This window comes from Ambystoma mexicanum, chromosome 5p (assembly GCF_040938575.1).
Source record: "Ambystoma mexicanum isolate Mex_15411 chromosome 5p, UKY_AmexF1_1, whole genome shotgun sequence".
Lineage (NCBI taxonomy): Eukaryota > Metazoa > Chordata > Amphibia > Caudata > Ambystomatidae > Ambystoma > Ambystoma mexicanum.
Genome location: NC_090930.1, coordinates 171,089,736 through 171,105,232, shown reverse-complemented (window position 1 = coordinate 171,105,232; position 15,497 = coordinate 171,089,736). Strand labels below are relative to the sequence as shown.

The 15,497-nt window shown below is 53.5% G+C and overlaps 1 protein-coding gene across 2 annotated transcripts in view; it reads right to left on the bottom strand.

Moving 5' to 3' along the window:
• Positions 1-14,991, bottom strand: part of FGF16 (fibroblast growth factor 16) — a 44,855-nt gene extending 29,864 nt beyond the window's left edge. For both annotated transcript variants that reach the window (XM_069612583.1, XM_069612584.1), the window contains exon 1: positions 14,392-14,991. In XM_069612583.1, the coding sequence (XP_069468684.1) occupies positions 14,392-14,665 (274 nt within the window). In that variant the 5' untranslated portion in view covers positions 14,666-14,991. The remainder of the gene's footprint in view (positions 1-14,391) is intronic.
• Between the last annotated feature and the right edge of the window lie 506 nt (positions 14,992-15,497).

The following is a 15,497-nucleotide window of genomic DNA, read 5'->3' as shown; positions in this document are numbered from 1 at the left end:
CCTCTGTGAATAGCCTGGAGGATAATCAACTCTACTGCCCGAGCTTTTAAGCTGAGATAACAATTTGACATGTTTTTCAAGAATCATAGGCAGATGGGGTGCGAGGAGAGAACTGTTATCAGGGCCTCCGCCCTCTCTCCCTGGCTAAGATGAAGCCAGCTACCGTCCACCCGGGCTGAGAAGTCATCCAGGCGTGTACGTGTAGGTACGGCCAAACGCATTTCACTTCAGCTGTAACTGCTTTTGGGTGTTACTTGGGAGAAGTGCGCTTTAACTTGACAAAGAACAGTTCCGGGACAGTGAAAGCAGTTGCAGACGGTCGGCCCCTCGACGCAGCAATCCGGTATGTGGGATGGGGGAGGGAAAAGAAAGGCAAATGCAGCAGGTGGCTGTGGGGGTCAGGGGGAGATGGTGGGCAGGGGGAAGGACACTAGCAGTGTCAGCCCGCATTGCAAGCCTACTGATTGGCTGGCTCCCCCGCCGAGGGTGCTCCTGCCTAAGGGATACATTCTTTCTCTGCAGCCCTAGCACTGGAGTGCATTTTGTAGAGGATGACCAGAAGACTTCACGTCACTGGAACAACACGTCCAGTTCTGAGCTTGCTCATGACAATAGCACTCATTCTGGAATGTGTGATTTTGGGTAACTTCAAAGTAAAAGTCCAGAAGTGAGGGTGTGCTATGCCATGAACGCAACACCACCTACGCACTGGGATTGAAATAGAGAGGTGATGAGCAGGCGCTCCTGTGGACAGGGCATCACCTGAGGAGTAGGAGCTATTTCTGAGGTGGGCGCTAGCTGTGCATATAGTGAGTGCACAAGAAACCAAGCTTCAAGCTACACCCATTGTTTATTAGACCCCTTATTCCTTATTTTTGAGTACCCCCCTGGATGATCACTAAATAATCACTGTCAAAAGAAAGCGAATGAATGAGTATTTGCTCAGTATTTCTAAATTCCACACCCAGTGACTTGCATACGTTTGCATAGTTTAAAAACAATTTCAAATAGAACGAAGAGTAACATGCACATTTCTGAGAGCGCCATATGACCTACGCATGTGCCATGCCACACATGTGCGCATTTGTGTACGCCATCAGTTGTCTAGGGGTCCACAGTAACTCCAGGTGGTAGACGGCGTTAATCTAAGGAGGCTCCGACCTACAAGCAGGAGCCAGATAGCGCCCATTTATTTTTTAGTTTTGGCTTTTAGATAGCGCTAAAGTGTCTCCTCTGAGCCGGAACTGTTGTACTGGAGTACGGCTAGGAGGGAGATTGGATATGAGGAGGGACACAATGATTAAAGGTGCTGTTTGGTTACTTAGTGCAGACCCGGGATCGAACCTGTGTGGTTCCGTGTCGTCTTGCTTCCAGGGCGAGCACGTTGCCCCTGAGCTATCCTCCCGTCATAGTTTCAAGCAGCCAATGATAAAGGTCCGGCCTAGAAATATATTATGTCATCTGGTAATCACAGTATGAATAAGAGATATAAACTATAACTTAAATATCTCTTCTGAGCAGCACTTTGCTGACAAGTAGCTGCCAACTGTCCTTAAGTCACACGGATTCTCGTCTGCCAGTCCTAGCTATTTCGCCAACCAACCAAACCTTTAATTCTGGGACTTGTAGTTTCTTTTCCCCTCAATATTAACTATGCAACTACTATGCAGAATTCCGTTCCTGCAAAGGACCCTCATGACCCAGTGATCCGGTGTGATTTTTATGTCAGGCTGCCTTGGGGGAAGGGGGGGGGTGCTCGTGTGGCAGGATCGAACACTCATGTTTTGACCTCAAAAACAGAACCCCTATAACGCATGCAAATGACTAAATATATATTCTGCATTTTTCTGGTCACAGCTATTGAACAGGGCCCCAACTCCTGGAATGGCCTTACCTGAACCTTACACAGACAAATGCATCCACAAATAATGCATCAAACCAAGTGCCGTCTTCTGGCTCAGTTTGTGATCATTATTATGGTATTTGCTGAGCGCAGAGAGAGCGTCGCGAAAACATGCAATCATAGTGGGAAGAACACAGTGAGGGAAGCAGAGAAAAGGGGAGCGGGGATCTAACAGGAGAAGGCAAAGGTGGGTAATTGGCAGCAAGGGATCTACAAGCAACCAGGGGAGGAGACAGTGGGGAGCAGATTGCTGCGTCTCAGGCAGGGTGGGGCGTGCAGGGTGTGGACCTAGGTGTTGCCATTCCTTGAAGAGGATGGTCTTGGGCTCTTTGCTGAACTGTAGAAGCGATGGGGCAAGTCTGATGTTGATGGGGCGGAGGTTCCAGAGTCTGAAGGCCAGTGTTTGGTTCTATCCTTCCTGCACCGTCAGAGTTTAAGTCTGCACATTTCCTTACTTCTGGTGGATCGCAGGCCTCCGGAGATGCTGGGTTTCTCGGTGCGGTAGTTTGGGGACTTCAGGTTGACAGCCTTGTAGATGAGGCAACAGGATTTGAAGATGATACGGGCGTGCAGCGGGAGCCAGTGCAGTTCAGCGAGGGTTGAGTGATGTGGTTGAATGTGCAGACTCCTTTATGAGTCTTGTTGCTGCATGCAGGACACATCTCGGGGGTGCAAGGGTAGTCACCGGAAAGCCCTCCAAAAGGGCGTGGCAATGCCCTCCAGGTGGGAGAGGACCAAGGCTTGGACCGATCTGAAGTTGATTTTTTTTAACCAAGCCGTTTGTGTCTTCCTTGCTATGTGCTGTTTGAACGTGAGTTTTCTGTCGATATTGAACCCAAGGGTCTTGGCACAGGTGGTCACCTGGGGGCATGAAGCCCTTGAGCCAGGTTGGATCTCTGGGTGTTCGGTGTTGTTGGTCACCAGTAAGAATTCAGTTTTGGAGGGGTTGAGCTTCAGGTAAGCATTGGGCGTCCAGGACTTGATCAATGTGCAGCGCGCCTTAAGCCTGTGGATGTCTTCGATGGAATATATCTTGAGGTAGAGCTGCGTGTCATATGCGCCTTGGTGGATGTTGTGTGGAGAGAAGAGCGTTCCAAGCGGTTCTATGTAAAGATTGAAGATCTCAGGGGACAGGATGGATCCTTGCAGGACTCCGTAGGTAATGGGTAGAGTTTGTGATCAGGAAGAATCCATTTATACAAAGTGTGGGCAATTAGTGGCTGCAGTTCTAATTCGGGGTTCCCTTTATGAGCAAACCCTCTGATCCTGGGCAGGTCAGTGTATCTTGCTGGTGTTCAGGTGGGTGCCTCATCTGTCAACATTGGAAGCGTTGTGAAACAGACCAAACATGACTGCTACTAAACACACTAGTCATTTCATATTTAACCATGTAAAGGGCACATTTAACATAGAGGGGTGGGGTGCTGTACAAGATAATGAATTTCAATTGGAAAATTAGCCAAATGTGTTTCTACTGATATGGGGAAATTTAAATATGGAAATGTACATTTTTAATGGGACGAGAGGCTTTCTCGCTCATGGAACTGGAAAACCTGGAGTGGGCTTCACTTTTGAGGACGGGCCTTGCAGGCTTCTGTGCTAAATCATAGTCAGGTGGGATGGGCCATTGTCAGTCACAAGTCAGACATGCTCCAAAAGGTCTGTAACCTCCTACCGAGATCAAGGTGTGCTCAAGTCAGCCCAGCCCGGAACAAACGCAAAGAGCAAAACAGCTTTGATTTACTTTGGCAGCGCACCTGTAGTTTAAATTGGAGGACTAGGAAATTGGACCCCAAAAAAAGTGGCCACATTGCTGTGGGCTGAGCGCATGTGTTTGGGAGGGTACGGTCTCTGTTTCCCAGGGTGTAATGTGTGCTGCGTGCGGCGCAGGGCGGCTGGAGAGCTTTGAAGCAGCCGCTGAGGGGAAGCAGGGGGGAGAGGGCGTGTTCCAGGCAGAGGTGAGACACCTGTTTCTGGAGGAGAGGAGAGGGGAGGGGAGCGCTGCCCGGCATAGGGAGGGGGAAGGAGGCCGCTAGGAGCGCGGAGGAACACCAACCAAGGGCTAGGCGGAGCTGTTCGTGTTTGCGCTGCGCATCTGTGGCGCAGCCTGATCTTGTTAATAACAGCTCAGTTTACACAGTACACATTTTCCGCAGTGTCTATACGATTTGCGAAGTTTCTAAAGGCCCCACGACAGTCCCGAAATGAATAAACACTGTTGCTATTTCGTTGTAATTGTACATCGCTTAACCTTTTGGTTCGCCAGGGCGTTTGAAATCAGATGACTGTGGTTTGAGTGGACAGGCCTATTTAAGTCTATGGACGGCATGGGCGTTAATGTTGAGTCCACTCACAATCACCTTTATCCAGCTCAAGGTTTTAAAGTAACAATACTTTGCATGCTTTTCTATCACGAACCTGGGTCTACAAGATTGTGTTCTGCGGCCTATCCGTGGTTCCATAAGCCCGACCAGGGACAGTGCAACCCTTTTGACACCCTGTGTGTTGTGGCTACTTGCTTGCCGGTTCAGCCCTGGGAGATCCTGACACTCTCCAATCTCACGTGCACGTGGGCCTCCTTTACCGCGCGGACAAACACTCTGAAACCCCGCCGGTAAACTTAAAGCTACTACTTGTCCACCCCTTGTCTTCGTTTCACAAATCAATGCATTCTGGGAGTTGTGGTATGCGCTGTCAATCTGAGCAAATTGCACTCAAACCTCTGCCACCAAAGGTTTGGTAAAGGAAGGCCTTTGACGGCAAAGCTGCTGCTCAGGCAACAGGCTTCTGGCCAACTTGTTATTTGTTTTTATTATCGTTTTTTTTTTTAATAGTTGCATTAAGTTATGGCAATGCGTAGCAACTGCCTGCATTGTGGAAAGGGTGACCACGTGCCTCCATGTTGACTGCACACCCATGCATGTTTTTAATGTTATCAAGCAATGCCTTGCGGGACTTTTAGGCGTGTGTTCCTTCAATTTTTACTTTTTAACTAAAGTACACTTAACTAGCAGGGACTGAGCCACCTCTACCTAACTCCGTACCTGCTAAAATAACGCGCATTCCAAAGGCCTCGGACTTCAGTACTCCAAGGGCGTTCACTTAGAGCGCTTTGAGGCCATAACAATGGGGAAAGGCACTATACAAATGCCTTGTTACGTTACAAGACTACGAGTTGCTGAAGGAAGTCCGAGGGCTGTAGACGTGCTGAATCCTAGGACCATACTCCCACTAGCACTGAAAAAAGGCTGGGTCGCATCCTTCAAGGCCTGCTGGCTTTCATACCTCAGCCTCTGTGTACAAGCGTTACTCTTTTCTATGCGGGTGTTAGTGCATCCCCATGAAACCTGGCCCTCGGATACTCTGCCTTCCAGGTGTGTTCATAATGAGATAGTGGCTGTCCACCGCCTCCTCAAGTTCCCAGACTCTCAGCACCCCTCCTCCAAAACCAGCAGGACCCCAGATTCAGGAACCCCACGCAGGCCAAGATCCTGCACCCGTAGCACCCCTACTTCCAGAACCCGCTGGACCCCAGATTCAGGAACCCCAAGCTGGCCAAGATCCTGTACCCTCAACACCCCTCCTCCAAAACCAGCAGGACCCCAGATTCAGGAATCCCAAGCAGGCCAAGATCCTGCACCCGTAGCACCCCTACTTCCAGAACCAGCAGGACCCCAGATTCAGGAACCCCACGCAGGCCAAGATCCTGCACCCGTAGCCCCCCTACTTCCAGAACCCGCTGGACCCCAGATTCAGGAACCCCAAGCAGGCCAAGATCCTACATCCGTAGCCCCCCTACTTCCAGAACCAGCAGGACCCCAGATTCAGGAACCCAACGCAGGCCAAGATCCTACATTCGTAGCCCCCCTACTTCCAGAACCAGGAGGACCCCAGATTCAGGAACCCCACGCAGGCCAAGATCCTGCACCCGTAGCCCCCCTACTTCCAGAACCCGCTGGACCCCAGATTCAGGAACCCCACGCAGGCCAAGATCCTGCACCCATAGCACCCCTACTTCCAGAACCAGCAGGACCCCAGATTCAGGAACCCCACGCAGGCCAAGATCCTGCACCCGTAGCCCTCCTACTTCCAGAACCCGCTGGACCGCAGATTCAGGAACCCCACGCAGGCCAAGATCCTGTACCCTTAGCACCCTACTTCCAGAACCAACAGGACCCCAGATTCAGCAACCCCAAGCAGGCCAAGATCCTGCACCCTTAGCACCCTACTTCCAGAACCCGCTGGACTCCAGATTCAGGAACCCCAAGCAGCTCACGATCCTGTCCCCTTAGCACCCCTACTTCCAGAACCAGCAGGACCCCAGATTCTGGAACCCCAAGCAGGCCAAGATCCTGTACCCTTAGCACCCTACTTCCAGAAGCAGCAGGACCCCAGATTCAGGAACCCCAAGTAGCTCACGATCCTGTACCCTTAGCACCCCTACTACCAGATCCCGCAGGACCCCAGATTCAGGAACCCCAAGCAGCTCAAGACCCTGTCCCCTTAGCACCCCTACTTCCAGAACCAGCAGGACCCCAGATTCAGGAACCCCAAGCAGTTCACGATCCTGCACCCTTAGAACCCCTACTTCCAGAACCAGCAGACCCAGATTCAGGAACCCCAAGCAGCTCACAATCCTGCACTCTCAGCACCCCTACTTCCAGAACCAGCAGGACCCCAGATTCAGGAACCCCAAGCAGCTCAAGATCCTGCACCCTTAGCACCCCTACTTCCAGAACGAGCAGGATCCCAGATTTAGGAATCACAAGCAGGCCAATATCCTTCAGAACCCCTACTTCCAGAACCAGCAGGACCCCAGATTCAGGAACCCCAAGCAGCTCACAATCCTGCACCCTCAGCACCCCTACTTCTGGAACCAGCAGGACCCCAGATTCAGGAACCCCAAGCAGCTCACGATCCTGCACCCTTAGCACCCCTACTTCCAGAACCAGCAGGACCCCAGCTTCGGGAACCCCAAGCAGCTCACGATCCTGCACCCTTAGCACCCCTCCTTCCAGAACCAGCAGGACCCCAGATTCAGGAACCCCAAGCAGGCCAAGATCCTGCACCCTTAGCACCTCTACTTCCAGAACCAGCAGGACCCCAGATTCGGGAACCCCAAGCAGCTCACGATCCTGCACCATTAGCACCCCTACTTCCAGAACCAGCACGACCCCAGATTCAGGAACCCCCCCAAGGGCCCCAGTGCCCCAAACAGGCCAAGAACCTGCACCCTTAGCACCTCTACTTCCAGAACCCGCAGAGCTACACATGTAGAGCGCCCACCCCCTGACCCCCCAAAAGCTTTAGTTCCAGTACTCTTGGGTCTCTACTCCCAGAACCCTCTGCGCTCCAAGTTCAGCACCAGTCATAGAACTTCCAGACTATGAACAGGGAAATAAAAGCCAGACAGGCACCTATGCAACTGGAATCAAAGCACACCCAGTGCAGCTGAACTCGTTAGTTGCTGATCAGCCCCTCGCCTACCTTCACAGGTGACGGGTGGGTAAGAGAAAACAGCTCAATTTACTGTACTCTTAGCACCTCTACTTCCTAAACCCTATGGCACCCCAAACAGCCAGGGTCCGAGTACCCTTTCCACTCCTACTGCCATAACCCTCAGGGCTACAAGTCTAGGTAGTCCCAGCAGCTCTAGTTCCAGTAGTATTGGTACCCCTTCATCCAGAGCCCACGGGCATATACGTTCCAGTACTCCAAGCAGCTCTACTTCCAACACCCTCTGTACCCTTACTTCCAGAACCCCCAGGGCTACAAGTTCAACTACCCCAAGCAGCTCTAGTTCCTGAACCCATATCACACCTACTTTCCAACCCTCCTGGCTTCCAAGGTCAGGAACTCCAAGCAGCTCTAGTTCCTGTACCCTCTGCACCCCTACTTCTGAAACCCTCCGGGCTTCAAGTTCAGGAACTCCAAGCAGCAGTGCTCCAGATAACATTTTGAAGTGGGAGTATTTTACTCCCTATTTTTTGAAGTTGGGAGTAAAATGTTTTTGTAGGGAGTTAAAACGTAAGTCCCATTCCAATGCGCTTATTTAATAAGCGGGTAAAAAGGTTTAAACTATAAAAGAAAAATGTTTTGGAGTCATGCACGTTAAAATATACATGTTTACCTCTCCAGATGAGGTAGGCAGATAATAGTAGTGTTTCCTCTAGTGGCACTACGTGTGCTTCTAGTCCAATCATATCCAGGGAGGTGGGCGGATGAAAGCAGGGGGACAGGCTGTTGTCCTATTTCTATGGGGAGTATTTTTACTCCCTATTTTGATTTTCTGGGAGTATTTGCCTAATTTTAGGGAGTAAAAGTGGCTGATATGATACACCCTTTATCTGTAGGACTGGCACGCAGCTCTAGTTCCAGTCCCCTCAGCACCTCTATTTCTAAAACCCTACGGGCTGTAAGTTCAGTTACTCTAAGGGACTTTAGTTTCCATAGACTCGGTTCTCCTACTTCCAAAACCTCTCACTGTGGTGCACGCAAATACTGGCCCAAGGCCAAAGTGTTCAGTATGTGTATGCATGTCTCACTGTCATCACATGTCCACTTTCTTGGGCACCAGCTCATTGTCCCCCACGTTCCCGGCCCACCTGCACTGGTATACTCATTGGACCTTTGAAAAGGCACCATGACAAGGGTCTGCACCCGCTGGCAGTAGTTATGCCCTCTGCGTGGCAAGTATGGTGTAGAAGCGTCTGACCAAGCAAGCAAATAGTTCTAAGTCTGTTAAACCCCACATGGTTTCCTTCCACTTGTGCCCACCCCTAGTTCCTTTCTTCACCCATTCATCCCCCTATCGGCCAGTCCTCTCTCCGCTGCACCCCCCACCCCTAAAGTTCCAGCACACTGGGGCCCCCTACTTTGAGTACACCCCTCGCGGCTCCCTGGTATATGTTCAAAACCCATTGAGTATATGGGCCAGTTTAGTTCCAGTAACCCCTGGCAACAGCCCTGTTGCCCCCCAACCCCCCCATCAAGTGCCAATACTCTCAACAACTCTAGATTCAGTGCCCACCAACTCCTAGGTACCGAATCTTCAGAACCCTGTGCTGGAATACCCTCATCACCCCGTGCTCCAGTATAGGGATCCCTTATAGCACGCGTTTGCATTCACCCGACTTTCAGAACACCCAAGACTCGTACTCTGAACACCTCCAGTGCAGGTACCAACAGAATGATTGCCCCCAGTAACACCAACGCCCTCATTTCCAGTGGCCACGAAATCTCAAGTTCCAGTTCTGCAAGCACCCTGACATCAAGCACCAACACATTCTAGTACCATCTGTGGCCCCAGCGCAAGGATCCTCAGAACCATTAGTTCTGGTACCCTCGCACTGGGCTGGCGTGCCCACATTATCACAGTACCAGTATCCCAAGGGCCCCAGTTCCCAATGCCAACTAACCGCCTAGCTCCAGCTCACTCGGCAGCCATTAGTCCAGTACTATACATCTGCCCACCCTAGCTCCAGTACCCCAATAACTCCTACCAAAGGGACCTTAGAACCACCTGCCTCCCGTTCACTCAAAGCCCCTATAGGCAACAGTTAGCCCCCTGTCCCTCAAAGCCCCTATTTGCAGGACTCTTAGCAAAACCAGCTCCCCGTCCCGCAAAGCCCCTATTTGCAGGCTCCATAGCAACACCAGCTCCCTGTCCCTCAAAGCCCCTATTTGCAGGCCCCTTAGCAACACTCAGCTCCCTGTCCCCCCAAAGCCCCTATTTGCAGGCCCCTTAGCAACACCCAGCTCCCTGTCCCTCAAAGCCCACATTTGCAGGCCCCTTAGCAACACTTAGCTCCCTGTCCCGCAAAGCCCCTATTTGCAGGCTCCTTAGCAACACCCAGCTCCCTGTCCCTCAAAGCCCATATTTGCAGGACCCTTAGCAACACCTAGCTCCCTGTCCCTCAAAGCCCATATTTGCAGGACCCTTAGTAACAGCTAGCCCCCGGTCCCTCAAAACCCCCTATTTGCAGGACCCTTAGCAACACCTAGATCCCTGTCCCCCAAAGCCCATATTTGCAGGCCCCTTAGCAACACCCAGCTCCCTGTCCCTCAAAGCCCATATTTGCTTGACCCTTAGCAACAGCTAGACCCCTGTCCCTCAAAGCCCATATTTGCAGGACCCTTAGCAACAGCTAGCCCCCGCTCCATCAAAACCTCTATTTGCAGAACCCTTAGCAACAGCTAGCCCCCGGTCCCTCAAACCCCTATTTGCAGGACCCTTGGCAACACCAGCTCCCTGTCCCTCAAAGCCCCTATTTGCAGGCCCCTCGGCAACACCTAGCTCCCTGTCCCTCAACGCCCATATTTGCAGGACCCTTAGCAACAGCTAGCTTCCGGTCCCTCAAAACCCCCTATTTGCATGACCCTTAGCAACACCTGCTCCATGTCCCTCAAAGCCCATATTTGCAGGACCCTTAGCAACAGTTAGCTCCTGGTCCCTCAAAACCCCTATTTGCAGGACCCTTAGCAACACCTAGCTCCCTGTCCCTCAAAGCCCATATTTGCAGGACCCTTAGTAACAGCTAGCCCCCGGTCCCTCAAAACCCCCTATTTGCAGGACCCTTAGCAACACCTAGATCCCTGTCCCCCCAAAGCCCATATTTGCAGGACCCTTAGCAACAGCTAGCCTCCGGTCCCTCAAAACCCCTATTTGCAGGACCCTTAGCAGCATCAGCTCCCTGTCCCTCAAAGCCCCTATTTGCAGCCCCCTTAGCAACACCTAGCTCCCTGTCCCTCAAATCCCATATTTGCAGGAACCTTAGCAACAGCTAGCCCCCGGTGCCACAACACCCCTATTTGCAGGACCCTTAGCAACACCTGGGACCCAATCCATCAAAGCCCCTATTTGCAGGGACCTTAGCAACACCAACTCCCTGTCCCTCAAAGCCCCTATAGGCAACACCAGCTTCCTGTCCCTCAAAGCCCCTATCTACAGACCCTTAGCAACACCTGGGTCCCTGTCCCTCAAAGCCCCCTATTTGCAGGACCCTTGGCAACACCTAGCTCCCTGTCCCCCAAAGCCCCTATTTGCCTGACCCCTAGCAACACCTAGCTCCCTGACCCCCAAAGCCCCTATTTGCAGGACCCCTAGCAACACCTAGCTCCCTGTCCCCCCAAAGCCCCTATTTGCAGGAGCCTTAGCAACACATGGCTCTGGCACCCTTAATCGCTCTACTTCCAGATCCCTATGGGACAGCTCGTGCAGCGGGTAGCCTGCTACGTGCCACCCTGCCCATAGTTTGGCGATCACTTCAGAGCCAAAAGGCAGACGCCAAGGAATGTGGCTGGGAAGCGGGGCTGTGCAGATGGACCGGCTCCCGCCCATTCAAGAGTGCCTGCCATGTGCAATAAAGCGCCAGTGAGTTGAGTGCCGAACGTGAACGCCTAGGGAATGAAAGGTGGGATGCCTGCACCGCGTGCCTCCCGCAAATACACACCCATGCGGGAGAATGTGACGGCAGTAATGCGGGTCCTATATAGCATGGCTTCTGCCGTTTTGGCAGCTTCTTGGCGCTCTATATACACACAGTTCCCTAACTTGGCCTAAGGTGAGAGAAACTAGAAAACACGACCACCCCTCCAGTCCCTCCCGACCCTCCCCACGTCAGACCCGTTCCTCCACACATCCCATCCGTCCGTCCACTGGCTGGTCTAAGGGCCATCCTTTGCCGTGTGCGCCGCACGTTCGACACAGCTGCCCTCTATCGCAGCCCACCAAACACCAGCAAAAGGCCCCAGTAATCACAGGACAGATTCCGCCCCCATACCCCCGGTGGGGTGTGATGGGAAGAAAGTGCCCACACCACCCTGTCTTCTTCTCATATCACCCGAGAGCCCTGGACCGCCAAGCCGTGCCAAGCAGGTTCCTTCCCTTGACCGCTTGACACCCGAGATGTGCGAGATGGCGAATTTGATTTCAGAAATTGAAGATGCACCCTCAATCTAGCATTTTGGAAGGCATATCTACCACACTTGAAAGTGTATCCATCATCTGGTGCTATTTGAAGATGTATCCACCATCTAGCCTCTTTGAAGGTGTATCCACCATCTAGCCTCTTTGAAGGTGTATCTATCTAGTGCTCTTTTTAGGTGTATCCTCCATCTGGTGCTATTTGAAGTTGTATCCACCTTCTGGCGCTCTTTGAAGGTGTACCCATCTAGCTCTCTTTTAAGGTGTATCCCCCATATGGCCCTATTTGAAGGTGTATCCAACATCTGGCACTCTTTGAAGATGTGTCCACCATCTAGCGCTGTTTGAAGGTGCATCCAACATCTGGAACTCTTTGAAGGTGCATCCACCATCTAGCGCTCTTTGAAGGTGCATCCAACATCTGGAACTCTTTGAAGGTGTATCCAGCATCTAGCGCTCTTTGAAGGGGTATCCAACATCTGGCACTCTTTGAAGGTGCATCCACCATCTAGCGCTCTTTGAAGGTGCATCCAACATCTGGAACTCTTTGAAGGTGCATCCACCATCTAGCGCTCTTTGAAGGTGCATCCAACATCTGGAACTCTTTGAAGGTGCATCCAACATCTAGCGCTTGCTGAAGGGGTATCCAACATCTGGAACTCTTTGAAGGTGTATCCAACATCTAGCGCTTGTTGAAGGGGTATCTAACATATGGAGCTCTTGAAAGGTGTACCCACCACCTTGCCTGCCCCCTAGACGTGCCCCTGTGCCCTACCACACCTGGATACCAGGTGCGTGCTCTGTGAACAAGACACATGCACCAGCGTCTGTTGCCCGTGTGTGGGCGGGGGGGAGTTGTGAGCCCCTGTGCACCTTCCCACACTGGACTCTACGTTGGAGCTGCATGAAGCGACACGCTATGTAGCTTGCCCCCCCCCCCCCCCCCGAGCGCCTGGAGGCCATGACGATGGCAGCGGCGCTTTATACATATCAACTACATACATAGCATAACATAACCCCCGGACCCAGGCGTGGCACGTTCATGTCTTGCCCTGATATCCCCCATATGCATGCCACCTTGGGCCCCCTAAGGTGGTGCGCTGCGAAGAAGACACGTCCACCGCTTTCTCTTGCCAGTGTCACTTGCCACTCTGGAATCGTGCCACGTGTGGCTCTCGATCATTCTGCCACTGAATGGCCGGTGCTGCTTGTGGAAAGTGCATCCACTATCGTGCTCCACCCGTATGCCCCCTGCCACCGTGGGTACTGCTGCATGTAGACGGTGGGGGCTCTGTCATGCCTAACGCCATTGTCCTCTGCCACTCTGGGCGTTGGGTGGTTCTATAGGTAGAAAGGGCTTTAGGTGGTCATGCCTCGCCACCTGTGTGGTGCTACTTGTAGAAGGTGCATCCACTTTCGTGCCTCGCCCATGCCACCTGCCACCCTGAGTGGTGCTACTTGTAGAAGGTGCATCCACTTTTTATTGCCTCGCCCATGCCACCTGCCACCCTGGGTGGTGCTACTTGTTGATGGTGCATCCACGTTTGTGCCTCTCCCATGCCACCTGCCACCCTGGGAGATGCTACTTGTAGAAGGTGCATCCACGTTCGTGCCTCGCCCATGCCACCTGCCACCCTGGGTGGTGCTACTTGTAGAAGGTGCATCCACTTTCGTGCCTCGCCCATGCCACCTGCCTCTCTGGGGGGTGGTGCTACTTGTAGAAGGTGCATCCACTTTTTATTGCCTCGCCCATGCCAACTGCCACCCTGGGTGGTGCTACTTGTAGAAGGTGCACCCACTTTCGTGCCTCGCCCATGCCACCTGCCACCCTGGGTGGTGCTACTTGTAGAAGGTGCACCCACTTTTGTGGCTCGTCCATGCCACCTGCCACCCTGGGTGGTGCTACTTGTAGAAGGTGCATCCACTTTTGTGCCTCGTCCATGCCACCTGCCACCCTGGGTGGTGCTACTTGTTGATGGTGCATCCACGTTTGTGCCTCTCCCACGCCACCTGCCACCCTGGGAGATGCTACTTGTAGAAGGTGCATCCACTTTTTATTGCCTCGCCCATGCCATCTGCTACCCTGGGAGGTGCTACTTGTAGAAGGTGCATCCACGTTCGTGCCTCACCCATGCCACCTGCCTCCCTGGGTGGTGCTACTTGTAGAAGGTGCATCCACGTTCGTGCCTCGCCCATGCCACCTGCCTCCCTGGGTGGTGCTACTTGTAGAAGGTGCATCCACTTTCGTGCCTCGCCCATGCCACCTGCCGCTCTGGGGGGTGGTGCTACTTGTAGAAGGTGCATCCACTTTGTGCCTCGCCCATGCCACCTGCCACCCTGGGTAGTGCTACTTGTAGAAGGCGCATCCACTTTCGTGCCTCGCCCATGCCACCTGCCACCCTGGGTGGTGCTACTTGTAGAAGGTGCATCCACTTTCGTGCCTCGCCTATGCCACCTGCCACCCCGAGTGGTGCCACTTGTAGATGGTGCATCCACGTTCGTGCCTCGCCCCGTGCCACCCCCGCCCCCTACACCCAGAGTGGTCGGACCTGGGGACGCTTACCGAACCTGCTGTGGTCCTGCCGGGTGCCGTGCACGGTGCCGTTGGAAAAGATCTCCAGGTGGAAGCCGGTCCGGCAGTAGAGGAGCCGCCGCCGCAGGATGCCCCTCAGATGGGCGAAGTCGGTGGGGGAGCCCCGCTGCAGCCGGCCCTCGATCTGCCCCAGCCGCTCGTTCAGAAAGCCGGGGGAGTCGGCTAGGGCCATGTTCCCGAGGGAGGACGAGAACCCGTGCAGATCCAAATCCAGGGCCCCCAGAAGCCCCCCGACATCAGCCATGGCACGGAAGCCACGAACCCCGACAAGCGAGAAGCGTGTGCGCGGACGCGGGCGCCCTCCTGGTCCACCCTCAAAAAGAGAGGCTCGGAAACTCCACTGGCAAGCCCTGCTCCTCCTCTAGAGCGGCGCAAAGGGGGCCGGGGTCCCCCTGTTCCTCGGCGGGCTCCTCGCACTCGCAGGCGTCGCTCTCCTCCGGCTTGTCATGTCTGGACGTGGGTCTGGCCATCCCCGGCAGCAGACGGCACTTTATATACAGGCAGGCGGCATATCAGAGATTTAAATACTGGCCACACCTCGCTGGCACGGTCCTGGCGCGGTGCCTCTCGCCTCTCATCCATTGGGATTCCTGTGTGTGTGGGAACGGGGGAGAGAGAGAGAGAGAGAGAGAGAGAGAGAGAGAGGGAGGAGAGGTGGGGCGGGGGGGAGAGGAGGAACACACCTCACTCCCACTTCTATTATGAAGAAAGGGCAGGATTCACGGAGGCGCACCAGCATTGCCAGGCTTTCTTACAAGGGGTAACGTAGTTACATTGCTGTGCGGTGAACTTCGTTGGAGCGCACAGGGGCAGGCTGGCAGAGCTGGTGTCCTTCAAGGGGTCTGTAGTAGCGCAGGGCTGTGAGTTGTGCCCACGCACTCACTACAGCCACTTAATGCCCCGGGGAGGGTGCCCCACCTCCTCCAAAGCTGGGGGAAGTGTCTGGGCGCCAGCAGCCAAGGCAGCCACCTAAATGGTGCACTCTGAGGACCAGCTCAGGGCCTGGGAGTCGTGTGGCTCCGTGTAATCTCATTACGGGGCAAAACAAAACTACACGTCCCAGAATGCAAAGCGTA